The sequence below is a fragment of the Phocoena phocoena genome, chromosome 3 (genome assembly GCF_963924675.1).
Source record: "Phocoena phocoena chromosome 3, mPhoPho1.1, whole genome shotgun sequence".
Classification (NCBI taxonomy): Eukaryota; Metazoa; Chordata; class Mammalia; order Artiodactyla; family Phocoenidae; genus Phocoena; species Phocoena phocoena.
Genome location: NC_089221.1, coordinates 96,194,503 through 96,209,154, shown reverse-complemented (window position 1 = coordinate 96,209,154; position 14,652 = coordinate 96,194,503). Strand labels below are relative to the sequence as shown.

At 41.2% G+C, this 14,652-nt stretch overlaps 1 protein-coding gene across 3 annotated transcripts in view; it reads left to right on the top strand.

Annotated features, from left to right (window-relative positions):
• Window positions 1-14,652, top strand: part of SEMA6A (semaphorin 6A) — a 61,302-nt gene that overhangs the window by 27,899 nt on the left and 18,751 nt on the right. The window contains exons 12-18 of one of the 3 annotated variants that reach the window (XM_065873219.1): window positions 882-1,058; window positions 1,436-1,576; window positions 1,663-1,743; window positions 3,926-3,984; window positions 6,390-6,410; window positions 6,547-6,597; window positions 11,700-11,855. In XM_065873219.1, coding sequence (XP_065729291.1) covers window positions 882-1,058; window positions 1,436-1,576; window positions 1,663-1,743; window positions 3,926-3,984; window positions 6,390-6,410; window positions 6,547-6,597; window positions 11,700-11,855 — 686 coding nt within the window. The remainder of the gene's footprint in view (window positions 1-881; window positions 1,059-1,435; window positions 1,577-1,662; window positions 1,744-3,925; window positions 3,985-6,389; window positions 6,411-6,546; window positions 6,598-11,699; window positions 11,856-14,652) is intronic. The other 2 variants (XM_065873220.1, XM_065873221.1) reach the window with 2 other exon arrangements.

Here is a 14,652-nt window from a genome sequence, read left to right as displayed (position 1 = left end):
GTGGAACAAAAGGGTGAATATGTTGTTCAGTGAAAATGAAAAATGTGTCTTTTATTTTTACTTAAAAACCGAAGGCAGATTTTGGCCAACCCAATACTATAATGGCTCTTGCCCATAAGATGGAAACCATGGTATGTAACTTGCAGAAGAGTCCATGTTTCCTGGTTCCTGCCATGATGCTTAAGGAGAGTGGAGTGTTGAACGGCTATGGGATTTCAGAGGAGCATGCCCAATAGGGCTTATCTAGGCAGGCAATAGGACTAATGCCCTTCACCTTTGGCTTTAGGTGGATCTTGTTTGGCTTGTATATCCATTTATTTATTAATATTGCCGTTAGCACTCTACCTCCCCATCCTTCAGAACTCTCTACCCCTCTGTACACAATCAGAAAGCTTTCCAGTCTGACATTTTGTTGACAAGTCTTGGCACCTCAGAGGAAGAGTATGGAAAAATGGTAGCCGCTGCTTTTCTTTTCAGTGTTCAGTGAAATGTTAGCTGTGATCGCATAGTGGTTAGTACTTTGCATTGCGAAATATGAAATGAATTCACTTATTATTTCTTCCCCTCTTCACAGCAGACATCAGTCTTTCCTTGTTGTTCATGGAAGGGATAATTGCTGAGTGGTTTCAGATGGTGGTGGCTACGTATTTATTATGTAACTTGGCCTCCACACATACATACCTCTTTCCTCCCCTTGGAGCCATACTAATGCTCTACATATGGAAATAAAGGAGCAGAACAGCTTGAGAGCATTATTTATATGCATATATTTTTCTTGAGGTTATTACTAGAAAGCTCTATCCCAATTGTTTGAAGTGGAAAAGGGGACACTTTAATGAAAGACCAACAAAGAGATAAAAAATGTGATCCTGTCATTTTAGATACCGCCTGACCAAAATTGCGGTAGACACCGCTGCTGGGCCATATCAGAATCACACTGTGGTTTTCCTGGGATCAGAGAAAGGAATCATCTTGAAGTTCTTGGCCAGGATAGGAAACAGTGGTTTCCTAAATGACAGCCTTTTCCTGGAGGAGATGAGCGTCTACAACCCTGAAAAGTGCGTAGAATGTTTGGTTCTTTCCTAGTAACTATTTGTTACTTTATTATCTTTTCCATTCAGAGAAATCATGGCAGACTTAGATTTTATGCACTTAGGTGACTTGTAGTATTATTTGTAAAAACCTTTTCATACGTTAAAAGCATTACTTTCTCCTTGCTAATAATGTGTGTGTTTATATAAACACATACATTGTGTGTTTATGTGTATGTGTGTGTGTGTGGGTGCACACATAAGGTTCTGTTTCCCATTCGGTTGGATCAGATTAAGAGATCTGACCTTGTGCGCTGGGAGGTGGGCTGTAAGGGTGGTGGCAGGAAAGAGAGAACTGACCCAAGAGAGACTATGAATGATATTAGCCTGCCTTATAAAATTAGGTGCAGCTATGATGGAGTAGAAGACAAGAGGATTATGGGCATGCAACTGGACAAAGCAAGCAGCTCTCTGTATGTTGCATTTTCCACTTGTGTGATAAAGGTTCCCCTTGGCCGGTGTGAACGACATGGGAAGTGCAAAAAGTATGTATTTGCCCTATTGATCATTAGCAAGTCCACGGTGCTTAGAAAAGAGTCCTAGGTAGCTCACAGTCATCCTCTTCCTACAGAACCTGTATCGCTTCCAGAGACCCCTACTGTGGGTGGGTAAAGGAAGGAGGTGCCTGTGCCCATCTGTCACCTGGCAGTAGGTAAGGAGCCCGAGGTGTGGGAGAGTATAAAGCGGCCTAGACGTACAATAAATTGCGTTCACACACACCACCGCCACTCAGCCTTCTGTGCGCAAACCTCATCAATACGACTGCCGGCCGTTCTCCCTCCTTTTCCCATTTCATAGAACAACCCAACATCACGTGGCAGATTTCCAATTGATTAATCATCCATCCTCAGACTAATTAAAAACAGAGAGAAACAACACAGTGGACTTCTAAGTATCCCCTGGAGAGAGGGACAAGATGGTACATGCCTGGATCATCACAGTGCGAGAAGAGCAGAGAAAGGGAGCAGGAGGGTACCAATTAGATTAGTGATGTGGTTTGTCCAGCCACAGCAAAACTGGCTCTTCTAATTGACCATCCAGGGCCGAGAAGAAACTGCCGAGCATTTGTTAAGCGATGTGTTTGTACTGCAAGCACAGTGTATACATGCAATAAACCTCTCCCCTGCACTGAAGAACAGCTGACCCTATTACTCATTAGGCAGTAAAATCAATTCTTGGCATTTCTCCAGCAGATCAGCTAGATCAAGCTAGTCTGCCATGCATGTGATTTTGATGCTTAGAATTGTTACCCTGACTTTAAACGCCTGGATGGTATTAGCTCAAAGGTTTTATGCTTTTACTTCAGTGGATGTGAAATCCAAAGCGACATTTGGAAAAGTATTCAACGCATGTCCTTGACGGGTTATGGCAATTCAAGGAAAGTGCCAGATGGCAGCACAGTTCTTTCTTAGCCATTTCTTCAACTTCCTCTGATCTAAAGGGCGAAAAGAACGGTCCTCACATCACTCTGAGCCTCCTCTCCCATTTGAGAATAGCTAGGCAACAGACAGGAGGTCATATCTGATGACCACCTGCATAATTTGAGGGAAAGTATTTCCATATACAGGGCTAATGGTAACTATCAAGTCTGACCTGGAAATTTGACTAATGCAAAGGGTTGACTCACCATTTAATATTAGATCAACTTTGTGAGTAGCAATATTGACCTACTACAGTGTTAAAGCTTTGCATCTTTTCACCGGAACCTTGAAGTGAAGGAGAAAGGATCACAATGCACAGTGAGGGAAGCTGAGAAATGACCCATCGCCTTTCTTTAGTCAAGGTGTGACCAAAAGTAGGCAGACTGATTTTTAAGAATCATTTTAAAGTCAACATGAGAACATTTCATTGTTCAAAACATGTGGAACTCTCTTTGGAAAGTGGCCTTCAGGGCCTGGTGCATACTGGCTTTCATTACCACTAGAAATCTTTAGCCTTTGAGGATGAATTTGATTTTTAATACAACACAAAAACAGTGGAAAACAAACATGGTGCATTATTAGATCAAGGTGTGACTTTCCAAAAAGTTTTCCTATATGGCTCATAAGTAAACTCTGAAGGCAGTTACAAAACAGGAGTTTCAGTTACGGTGTAAGAAGCGCAAAGTTCCCCCAAAAAAGGACAAGACCCCTTTGGAGTATTCCAGTGTGCTTATTTAAAAATCAAAATAGATACTATTAGGATTGATCTTATTAATGGCGTTAATAGTTTATACAGCCCAAAGGTGTCCTTATAAGAAGAGTGAGCCTGTAAAGGAGCATGACGGCAATACTCCTGAGGACTGGGCAGGAGTGAACGAAACACTTCAGTGGTCTCAGCAAAATGCACCGCCATGTCCATCCTCTCAGGGTCCCACACATCCGCTGACCATTTGAACACTTTGTTATACAAAGCTACTTCTAAGCAAAGAAACAAGTAAAGGTCCAGGAAGGCAAGAGTTGGGGCAAAAGAGAGGAAAATACTTCTTTCTAATTTAGAGACGTCTGTATCACTTACGTAAGGAGCGTGTGTTAACATGTAAACTTAGATATTTAAGAAATGCTCAGGGCATCAGAGGCAAAGAGTGATATAGGTAATCCACAAACTAATTAACTCCCTGAATAATACCTGAATTAACTGTCTAAAACATGGCTTCTCTTGGGAGATTCACAAAGGACTCATTTCTGTAAGCTTTGGAGATAAACTTCCGAGCTGTTACCTACCTTTTTGGCACCTGTCACTCAATTTATCAAACTGTGGTAGTTGCTTTAGTGAAACTTCAGATGCATCCTGCAATAGACTCATATCATTGAATTTGTGTCTATCTTTCTTCCCTTCCCTCCTTTTTTTGGAAGACTGACTTTTGAACAGGACATAGAGCATGGCAATACAGATGGCCTGGGAGACTGTCACAGTAAGTAGAGCTTTTTATCCATTTGGGTATTGATTCTATAAAAAAGATGCTTTTATAGACTGGCCTAGAAACATGACCCCACATGTGAAACTGAGTGCAGCTGCCTCTAAAACATGTATAAATAACAGAAATCACCTTCTAAATATCAAAGAAAACAGTGTGTTTTGAAGCCTCTGTTGCCAATGCTGTTGCCATAAGGGCTGGTACCTATTTCGTTATCATAACGCTGTGGAACAAACTCACTCTAGAGGATGTCTACTACAGCAGAGCAGTAAGTTACATCAGCACTTCCATTTAAAACCAGTTTTGTTGTTTTTAAAGGTATGTTATTGCCATAATTTTCAGCCAAGTAATAAAAAGACTGATCACTGTACTCTAGCTTTTTAATTGAATGGGACTATTTTATTTCTCGTGAACATATCGATTAACAAAATTATTTTTTAAATTAGATTTAGGTTTATTACCATTTGCAGTAGAAAAAAATTTCAGAAAGAACCCACTACATACAAGGTGACTCAAAATAACCTTTTTATAAGAACTGACCTACTATACTAATCTCAGAGGTCATTTCAAAAGTTATTACATGCCAACGTTTCAGTTAGAACTTTATATAAAGGATCCTGGTCAAAGGTCTGCCCAGTGGTCCAGTGATCTGATTCATATCAATATTCTCCTGAAAATGCTTTATTAATGCTAATTTAGAGAATAATGCCATACTCTTGGAAAACATTTAGTTTGCCATGTTTTAAATGTTGTATGTGATAAATTTCAAGAAGCCTGGATTCAGAATGGCACCAAAAATAGCTCCTAAGGGAATGAAACTATATGACTTCTGATATTCGATTTGATAATGAAAATCATGGATATAACTCTAAATCTTTGAGCCATGTTCTAGGGAACAGACATAATCAAATAAATAGGGCCACAGAGCCTCATCTCCAAATTCTTGGTCATATATTGTTTGTTCGTTTGTTTGCTTGCAAATATATACCGGAAAAAGCTTCTTGTCTTCACACACCAAATCTGAATTAAGAAATTAGCATAGGGGGCTTCCCTGGTGGTGCAGTGGTTGAGAGTCCGCCTGCCGATTCACGGGACACGGCTTCGTGCCCCGGTCCGGGAATATCCCACATGCCGCGGAGCGGCTAGGTCCGTGAGCCATGGCCACTGAGCCTGCGCGTCCGGAGCCCAAAAGATCTGCTATGTGTCTGTAATGAAACAATTTGATGTTTGATTTGGTGGATCTTGATCATGTTTGTGCCTTATGGCCCCATTTTTAGGGAGTCAGGTTTCGGTTGGTATGTATGTCTGAGTGAACTTAATTAGCTGTTTTTAGTGAGTAATTTTCTCCATATTTTTATGATTCGATGATATAGGCATCTAGAAAAATAGGGGTGTCAATTTGGATTGAATAGGTAAATGTATGAAAAATGTGAAAGTGTTACTGGCTCTCTAGAGCATCCACTACAGCAGCAGGCTTACACCACGCCTGGGTCCTCAGGCAGAGTGCAGGGCAGACCCTCAGGCCCCAGGCCAGTGATTTACTCTTCCGTCTCACTGGTCAAGCCTCTGTGTTTTCGTGTGCTCGGTAACTGGATCCCCACTCCTGCTGAGGCACGTAGGGTGCCTGCTCCGGGCAGGAGGTAATGCCTTTCCTAGTGGCTTCTCTGCTCCTGGGCGCCCACCGGAGCATGACCTACTTCTGTCAGACATATCGAGTCACACACAAGCATTCAAAGGATTTAGATATTTGGTACACAATGACTCTTTAACAGGAGTTTTAGGGAAAATGAGGAAACCATAAAGAGCCAGTGTCAGAGGCTGAGTAGCAGGCTGAGTGAACAAGTGACTTGACCCAGACACACAGCGGGGGCACACAAGTGCACACACACACACACACAAATGTATGTTGCCTGTATGTGTGATTTTTATTTTTGTTTTTGATTTCCTAACTAAAACCCCTGCTGAGTTCAGAACATTGTGATACTGGACAGTTGCTCACAGCATGGTTGGGAGGATGAAGTGAGAGAGAATGTAAAGAAAATGTGCTTTGTAAGCGTGGTCCAGATGTGACTCACTTTATCCACATACACATCCCTCTGTATGGAGTAGGGCTTACATATAATGGCAGTTACCATTCCTTCCACTAACTTGCTTTGTCTCTGCCTCTTGGCAACAAAGGCATGACTTTGAGGAAGCTCACTTGGGAAAGAGATAGTATAAGGATATGGAATCGGACCAAATATGAAGCATCTTCTATTACAAGCAGAAAGTAAAAAGCGCTTACTTAGTATTGGGGATCGTATGTTAGCACAGCTCTGTATCAGCTCACTCCCACTTATTACGGAAGTCACACTGAGCAGTGTTAAATGTTAAGTAACTTACTCCTCCCTTCTGTCTTTCAGATTCCTTCGTGGCACTGAATGGTAAGGAAGATATTACTCGTAATTTAATAGCAATGGAAATATATTTGAGAAATCCTGTTTCACTAAACCTCTTGAGTATTTTCGAATTTTACGTTTATTTTTAAATTAATTTTTAAATTCTCATTATTTTTTATAGACATTTCAACTCCTCTACCAGATCATGAAATGTCTTACGACACAGTATATGGTCAGTTTATGGGTTGTTATTTTTTTATTCTTCGAGCCATTCATCCTGTGGTAGTTTATAATCTTCATTCCTAAACATCATGGACCAGATTCTTTGCTACTTCAGGGCCCCAATTCACTAAAATTATTCATAGATTTCATGATGCTTCAAAAATTACTCTACATATATGAGACAACTGACATGTGAGAATGAGTCCTACATTTTTAATCCACAGAACATGAAATATGCCAACCTTAGGGAATTTGGTGAATGCATTTAATGAGTTCTTGAGGGAGAAGAAATTGCTTTTGGACATAAGTACATCCAAGATAAAAGAATAGTGCTTATAACTCATAGGCCATAGCTCCTTCACTGATAGTATCATTCCCCAGAATGCTGACTTTCAGAACAATACCCTCTGCAGGAAAATCTATACAGACTGCAGATACTAAGTTCTTATTAGGCAAAACTTTCCAATATAGCCATCGAAATTTAATCACACAAAGAGTATGAATATGTAGACCTATCTTCAGTGAAATGTCTTTAGATGTATACAAGGAAGAGTGACGCAGTGGAAATGATGTGCAAACAGGATTTACCCCATTGTTCCTGGTCTGAAATATACAGACACTATACTAAACAAAGCCATTAAGTCCATAAACAGACTATTCTGAACTCTTTATAAGAAAAGTTAAACTGTAGTTGAAATGTTCCAGTTCAATTTCTCAAAGCGTCCCCAAATGTTTATTAAGGTAAACTATTCATGTGTCTTTTAAAGATAATGAACAGCATATATGTAATGGGAAATTTAAGCTTCTGCATTATGATGGGGACTGCAAGCTTCACTGATACACATTTTATAACTTATGTTTAAGACACGTAACAATAACAGCTCTAGGTCAGTCTTTAAATGTAGAGGTAGGTAATAGAGGAAGGGGACAAAATAAAGAAAAGAAAAAAAGAGGGAAGAAAAGAAAGCAAGGTGGATTCAGGATTCAAAAAATAGTTCAAGATGGCTACAAATACATCTAATAGCTCTGTGGACACTCTCACTCCTGTGTCTAATTAGCGTAAGTAAAAAGCCTCTTTGAAAGTCCTAGAGACTATCTTATAAACTGGGGCTGTGCCGGTAGGGAAAACAATGCCCGGTTTCTCCTGTCGTGAAGTGAGGCAGCACGGCGTAGATGAGCCCACTGAATTCATCCTCCTTTACCATTCTCTCATCTATGATTCAAGCCAGAATGTCAAACACCAACAGCTGGAAGAAACACTTCTCAGGAGGCAAGTGTCATCTAGCTCAGCTTGCCCTTCACAAAGAGAACCCACTTCGCATCTGCACTTCTCCAGTATCATACTTTGCAATCATTTCCTATAATTGAATAATCTTTATCAGATATTGAGAAATTCAGGTCTTGAATCTAACTGAGCCAGCATTCATCAATAGTACTACGGCCAATTTTAACTCCCAGGTAATTTCTCATATAGATAGAATAATTAAACCATGGGATGCTCTTTATGAACAAAAATCACTCTTCAATTTATGGATTTCTCTTACTGCCTTTATAAAAGGAAAGGAACTTATTAATTCCTCCATGTTAACACTTTAAAGAACAATGCCCATTCGCTCGGTCAGTGGTTTCTGTGATGAAACTAAAGAAGAGTTGGAATTTTCCTTTCAACTAATGACCCTGTCCATTTCAGGCTCAATCTCTCCCGGGTGTGAAGGGGTTAGATGATTAACTGACCATCAACATGAGGGCTGGTCCAGACAGTACTTACAAAAACAGAGGAGACTTTCTTTTCACAAACTACTGCAAGAGATGCTTATTTTGGAGCTAATAAACCTAGAAGAGATTTAACTCATTCATTTGCAGACATCAGTTTAGTGCTTACTATGTGCCAGGTACGGGATTAGGTGCTATATTTGAACCATCAAAGAAAAAAGCAAATTGCTGTTTTTATGAGCATGGATGTAGACTAGGAAGCCAACCCCAAAGTCCAAAATGCACCCACTGCGTCTAGCTGTGTCCTTTGCATGTTCCCATAAAAAGTTCAGTGGCTGAGTACAGACTCATAGGGCGACCCACAGAACCAGAACTGCCTAACTCTGAAAAAGGGATCGTTCAGTAAGCCATGCAGACTCTCTGTGTGGCAAAAGCTCTGTGCAACACCGCTTACATATACAAGAACCCTTTTTTAGTGAATTGGACCCTGATTATCTTCCTTCTCTCATCCTCTCTTGTATTGATTTAGTGTCTCTTCTGTGTCTAACTGGGTACAATCATTGTTAATAGGTTAGAGTAGTTTGAAGGATCTCTAACCTCTAGAATTACAAAGACTTGTAGATATAGAGAAACAATATGATGCATATTAAAGTTAACTTTTTAAATCTGTTTCTTTGTATATTATAAGAATAATACACCATAAGCTCCACTGATTATAATATGAATTTTCATACTGGATTAACAACACAAAATTATAGGTTCCAAATTGTTGACATGTCATAATACCATATCCACAAACGATCGCCTATTTTTGTAGCATTATTTTGGTTACAGTCTCTTAGGGAATGCACAAAAACAATATAGCCTGTAGAATCAGACTCTAAGAAGGAATATAAGTGATTTTCTTTTAACAGTTGGAGAGGTAATAATAATACACCTCTTTGATTTCAAACTAAGGATGGCTGCTTAATGGTGCTTTTACATGGCAGTTCTAAAATTCTTGAGAATCAGGCATTGCTTTCTCCGACTGTTTGCTTCACCCATGACACACATTGCCTGTCCTCAAGCATAAGTTTAAAAGATTACAGACCTCATGCTGCTCTATTTTTTTTTTCCATTTGAGTACATCAGATGCATGGTTTCTCTAGATTTACATGTAGAATATGGAGATGTGGTGGGTATTAGACTAACACTTCAGCAATAGGCAGGAGCTGATTTCTCACATTTGTGTGAAACATTTTCCTACCTAACTACCATCTGGTCCACATTAATTTCCTCTCATAGCCATAGCTTTCCATTACCAATGAGTTTTCCATATATTTGCAGCATATGGTCCAGGAAATCTTTCTACAGAGAATGTGTCCCTTAGGCATATATTTCCCCTAGATTACCGTATTAAGAAATGTTCTCCCTAAACCATACTTAATGGCATTACCATAAAATTGCCCCTTGAACACAGTTAAATTGAAAGTGCTCAAAATGCATATCAATTCAGGTAAAAGAAATTCTTGCTACTTGGTGGAGAGGCTTCTTTTTTTCCTTCCCCCCTTTCTGACGCCCTGCAAAGCTATTTCTAATTGTTTGCTTAGGCTGGGTGCTGAAGTCTCTTAGGTTGACCGTATATTGCATGAGAGCATTGTTGAATTCAAGAGTAGAAAATAGGGCTATATTTTAGACCTCAATATAAGCATAAAGGAAGTAAAAGAAAGTCTGTATTGCCGATTCCAGGTTAATAATTTTCCTACCCTTGTTCTCTTACCAGTATTGGGAGATGAGATGTGAAACCCAGAAATATGAAAACAAAAAGTCTAGACGCAAGAATTCTTTACTTTTAAATGAACAGGTTTTTAGCAGTTGGATGCGAACTAGACTATTTGCAACAAAGCAGATATTTGAAGCTGTCTAAGAGCCAAACAAGCTCTTACACAGAAAGGGGCCTCTTAGACGTTACCAAAGCTTTGTGGTAACACTTCAAGTGTGGAGCCTCCACGGAAATCCTATAGCTTAGATAAGCCACTTGGCTCGCTTGCTTTTCCCCGCTTTATTCATAAACACACACACGCATGTGTGTGTATATGTGTGTGTGTATATATAGTATGTAATTTATAGTATTAAAGTCTCCTAGGAATCCAACTTCCAATAATAATTGTAAAAGAGAAGAATGCAGTGCATTCATTATCTTTCTTTCTGGTGGCTAGTAACATGTTTATCACATATGCGGTGATCACAGCCCAAGGCTGGAGCCACTTGTGAATCTGTCCTACTTTCTACCAAAGGCCCCAATTACACATTCACAGTGGTTGCCTTGATGTCTTTTTAAAAATTGTTCAAGAGGCTGCTATAGGTAAGATGCTTTAATAAGCCAAAGACTCTACTTGAAAATCACAGAGAGGTTATTTTTTATTTCCACCAGAGAGAACAGGTAGTGGGGCTTCTTTAAATCATTGTGACAGCTTAGATCAAAGCACCAGATATGATCTGCATTTAACCTTGTGGAATGATGGGGGGGAAAGCTTAGAAATGTGCTCACAGGAAACATCCAGTTTCTGCCATAACTCCCAACGTAGCCATTCTTCCTCTGGCATTATCCTAGGGTAGGCCACTCTGGATCTCAAAAAGCTATCCCTTTCTAATCTGAATTGGATCAGTCAGTGTGGCCTCAGAAAACCACCTCTCACTAGTATGAGTCATGAAACCATGAAACTAACTTGGCTGGAATAAGACACAAAAGGCACAGCCATAACAACATGGAGCAGTTGAGGCCTCTGTTCCAGGAAGGAGGGGGTGGGAGCAGATCCCTTTAGAAACCAGTCACTTCCCCCGCAAAGAGGAATGCCTGTGAGGCTGAGTTGCAGCTGAAAACTAGACACATCCTCCATGGGAAAGGCTCAGGGCAGCTGAGTTGTTTGTGACGGGGCAGAGGCTCATCCAGTACCATAAACCTGCCCCATCCGTCACAAATGCTCTCCCCAGAGTGGACACATTCTACCTTAGTGCTGCTGTGAGAATACCAAAGAAGGACTCTGATACTTCTTGAGCGCTTACTATGTGTCAGATACTGTTAGGTACCTTCAACATGATGTCACTTTATCCTTCCAACACTGGGAGGTAAACGACATCATCTCCACTTCGTGCACAGGGAAAACCAACCAAGGCCCAGAGAGCCTAAGTGATTCCCTCAGGCTCATCCAGCAAGCAGCAGAGACGAGATCCGGCCCTTCATCCTCTAACTACAAGGGGTCTTCTGCTGAATCCTACCCACCAGTCTTGTTATTTCTAGGACAATCTCCTTTGAGTCTTTTACAGCCAGCGTGGGTGTCCAACCTCCTGGCCTCTGAGCAAAGGGAGAGCGGGTGTCTCCGGTGATGTTTTCCCTAACTATATTTGTGATGAAAACAGGGCACTCCAGTTCCCTCCTGCCCAGCACCACCACGTCCAATTCGGCGGCTCAAGAGGGGTATGAGTCTAGGGGAGGAATGCTGGACTGGAATGATTCACCTGACAGCACAGACTCTTTGGGGGCAGTGTCTTCCCATAATCACCAAGACAAGAAGGGTAAGGCCTTGGAAGTACCTCTTCCTCTGGGGGGAGAGGGAGGGAAAAGTGGGGAGGACTATGGAACTGCTTCCAGCTGAATCATAGCAGCATTTAAGGAACGAACCTCCAACACACTATGATTGAAAGCGTCTCAGAAAAGGCTGCAACCCGATCCTCTATGCTAGGCTTGATCCACAATGATTCCCTGACCAAGGAGAAACCACACAAAACAAATAACACATCCTCTAAGCTTCCTCCACCCAAGAGAGGCGTGGCTTGGCCCAAAGCAGATACTGGCTGCTAAGATCCCTTTCCACTCCTCTTAGCTCGTTCAGTGATTTCTGGATCCTCTCTTCCCCCATAATGGGATGGAATGTGGTGCGGGCTTTGGCAAGTACACGTAATCAAAGTAAAAGCCCGTTTAATCAGTGAATGGAGAAATAGCAGAGTTGAGTCTTTTCTGGCTGGTAGCATCCCTCACTCCCGCATGGTGCTGAATTTGAATAGAGCTGAGGTCCTGAGACGCACTTCATTGCCCTTAGAGGATAACAGCTCAAACAAAAATATGTTATTTAATCAAGCAGAATTGCTATGCATTTAAAATGGAAACGAAGCTGCACTAAATGAAAGGGACTCTACTGTGAACTGTCCTAAATTCTCCCTGGCTTTCTTTGCTCAACTAGAGACAGGAAATGTCATCTCTTTTCTCGCCATTTGCTGCTTCTGGTAACACATCCTACTTTAGTTGCAGCTGCAACCAAAGAGGCCTTTACTTGTCCAAAAAAGTCTTGTAAATCAGAGACTGAAAAGCTCAGTTATGTCGCGAGCTGTTTCCCCCCATTCAGCCTTGTTTACTTCTATATGTTTTCAAGAGTTTCATCCAAGCAGGGATTCGAGTCTCAAGGGCAGACCAGCCACAGTGACCCTTGGAAGACAGTCTCTATCGTGTCTTCCCCCAGGATTTTCTGTATACATATTTCCATCTTTACTTTTAGAGAATGTTTGCTAGGCAGACTCACACACTAAATTTTCACCTTTTTTTTTTTGGCGGCTCATCTCCTGAGAACGTCGTACCTTCTGCTGCTACAGGCCAAGCCCAAAATGGGAAGATGTAGTCCTTTTAACTTTTTTATTTTTTTTTTAGTCTTTACTGAATTTGTTACAATATTGCTTCTGTTTTAGTTTTTTGGCCGCAAGGCATGTGGGATCTTAGCTCCCCTACCAGGGATCAAACCCGCCCCCCCTGCGTCCGAAGGTGAAGTCTTATCCACTGGACGGCCAGGGAAGTCCCTTAACTCGTTCTTTAATATATCCCCTTAATCGATTTTATTATTCTTCTATAACTTCTCACTGTTAATATGTCCTGCCCCAATCTTTTTTTTTTTAAGTGGCTTTTGTCTCAGCAGCCTCTAAATTGGTGGGATCCCTGCTCTTAACCATCGCAAGAAAGCACCAGGCCAATTCGTAATGGGGCAGAACTATCACAGCAGGCCACCAGCCCTAGCATGTGCCATTATTTGTTCTGTGTGGCTCCCGACCGCAGATGTGTTAGTCTTGGCCGAGTTCTCAAGAACAGACAACACAGTAAAAATCACTTTGTATTTGCCCACTGCAACTTTCTGAAAAACCAAACAGCCTTTCCAGTAAAGCATTAAATATGTCAACCAAATATCTAGCTGTTGGTTACAGTCATTTCCTCTTCGCTTCACTGAGACGGATGGTGTGAATTTTCTCCAATCGTTACCTCTCCCGAGGGAGGGAGGTTATCAAAGAGTCCAATTAACACTTTGACAGATCATTTTAAAATTCGGCATTGTTCATTCTCTTGGGTCTTATCATGAATATTGACAAAGCTGGAAGCAGTCTACAAATTGTCAAACAATGGTGGCAGAGGTGATTGCATGGGTGTTTAACATGATCACTGTTCTCGTGCTATTAACTCCTTGCCTTGCCCTGTCAAATTTGAGCTTCATTTTTGACAACTGATTATGTGTGTATTTGATAGGGCAATGACAATGAGTTGTTATGCAGAAACTTTAAAAATAAAGAAGTAATGTAGCTTGATGTTCCTTTTGTCATGATTTTTTATGATTTTAATTTCCATTTTGCTCTGAAGTGTTTTTCTGTTTAATGTTCATGATTTACTTTGAACTTTTGTTTTGCCAAGCACTGTGTGGTATGACTTGGTGATGGCGTTACTTCTCCGTTGGAAAAGTCTTGTTTCTTTTCTGACTCATGATTACGTCCTTTAACTTGACCCAATCTGTGATCCCTCGCTTCTTTCCATTCCCTGACGTGGGTGCCTTAATGATGTCACATCCGGGTGTGCAGCACCTCCTGGGATGCCAGAGTTTAATGGGGTTCCTGCGGGCCTCTGGTGGGTGCTCTTTTCACTGGGCCAATTGTCTTATGGGAATGTGACATTTGTGTGCCCCAGCTTTAGGAGCTAAATATACTCTGGAACTGTTTGTAAAATACCGCACATTTCCCCACTAAGCAGAAAACGTGTCTGCTGACCAGCTAGCTGAGGAGTCAAGTGTCCCATGCCCTTTTCATTCTGGCTGCTGAAAAAAGACCAGTGAGCAAACGAGCCCAGAGCTCTGCTCTGCAGAAATGTTGAGCACCACTGGGTTGATCCCACTCCGGGTCCCAGCTCATCCTCCAAACAGTTCTGCATTTCCAGAGTATGTTTGCTTGCCTTTTTCTTTCTTTTCCTTGCTGTGTCTTTCGTCTTGATTTAATCCTGTGCGTCCCTCACGTTCTGTCAAAGCACTGTTCCTCACCTTGCAATCTAACCCCCTTCTGCTACCATTGT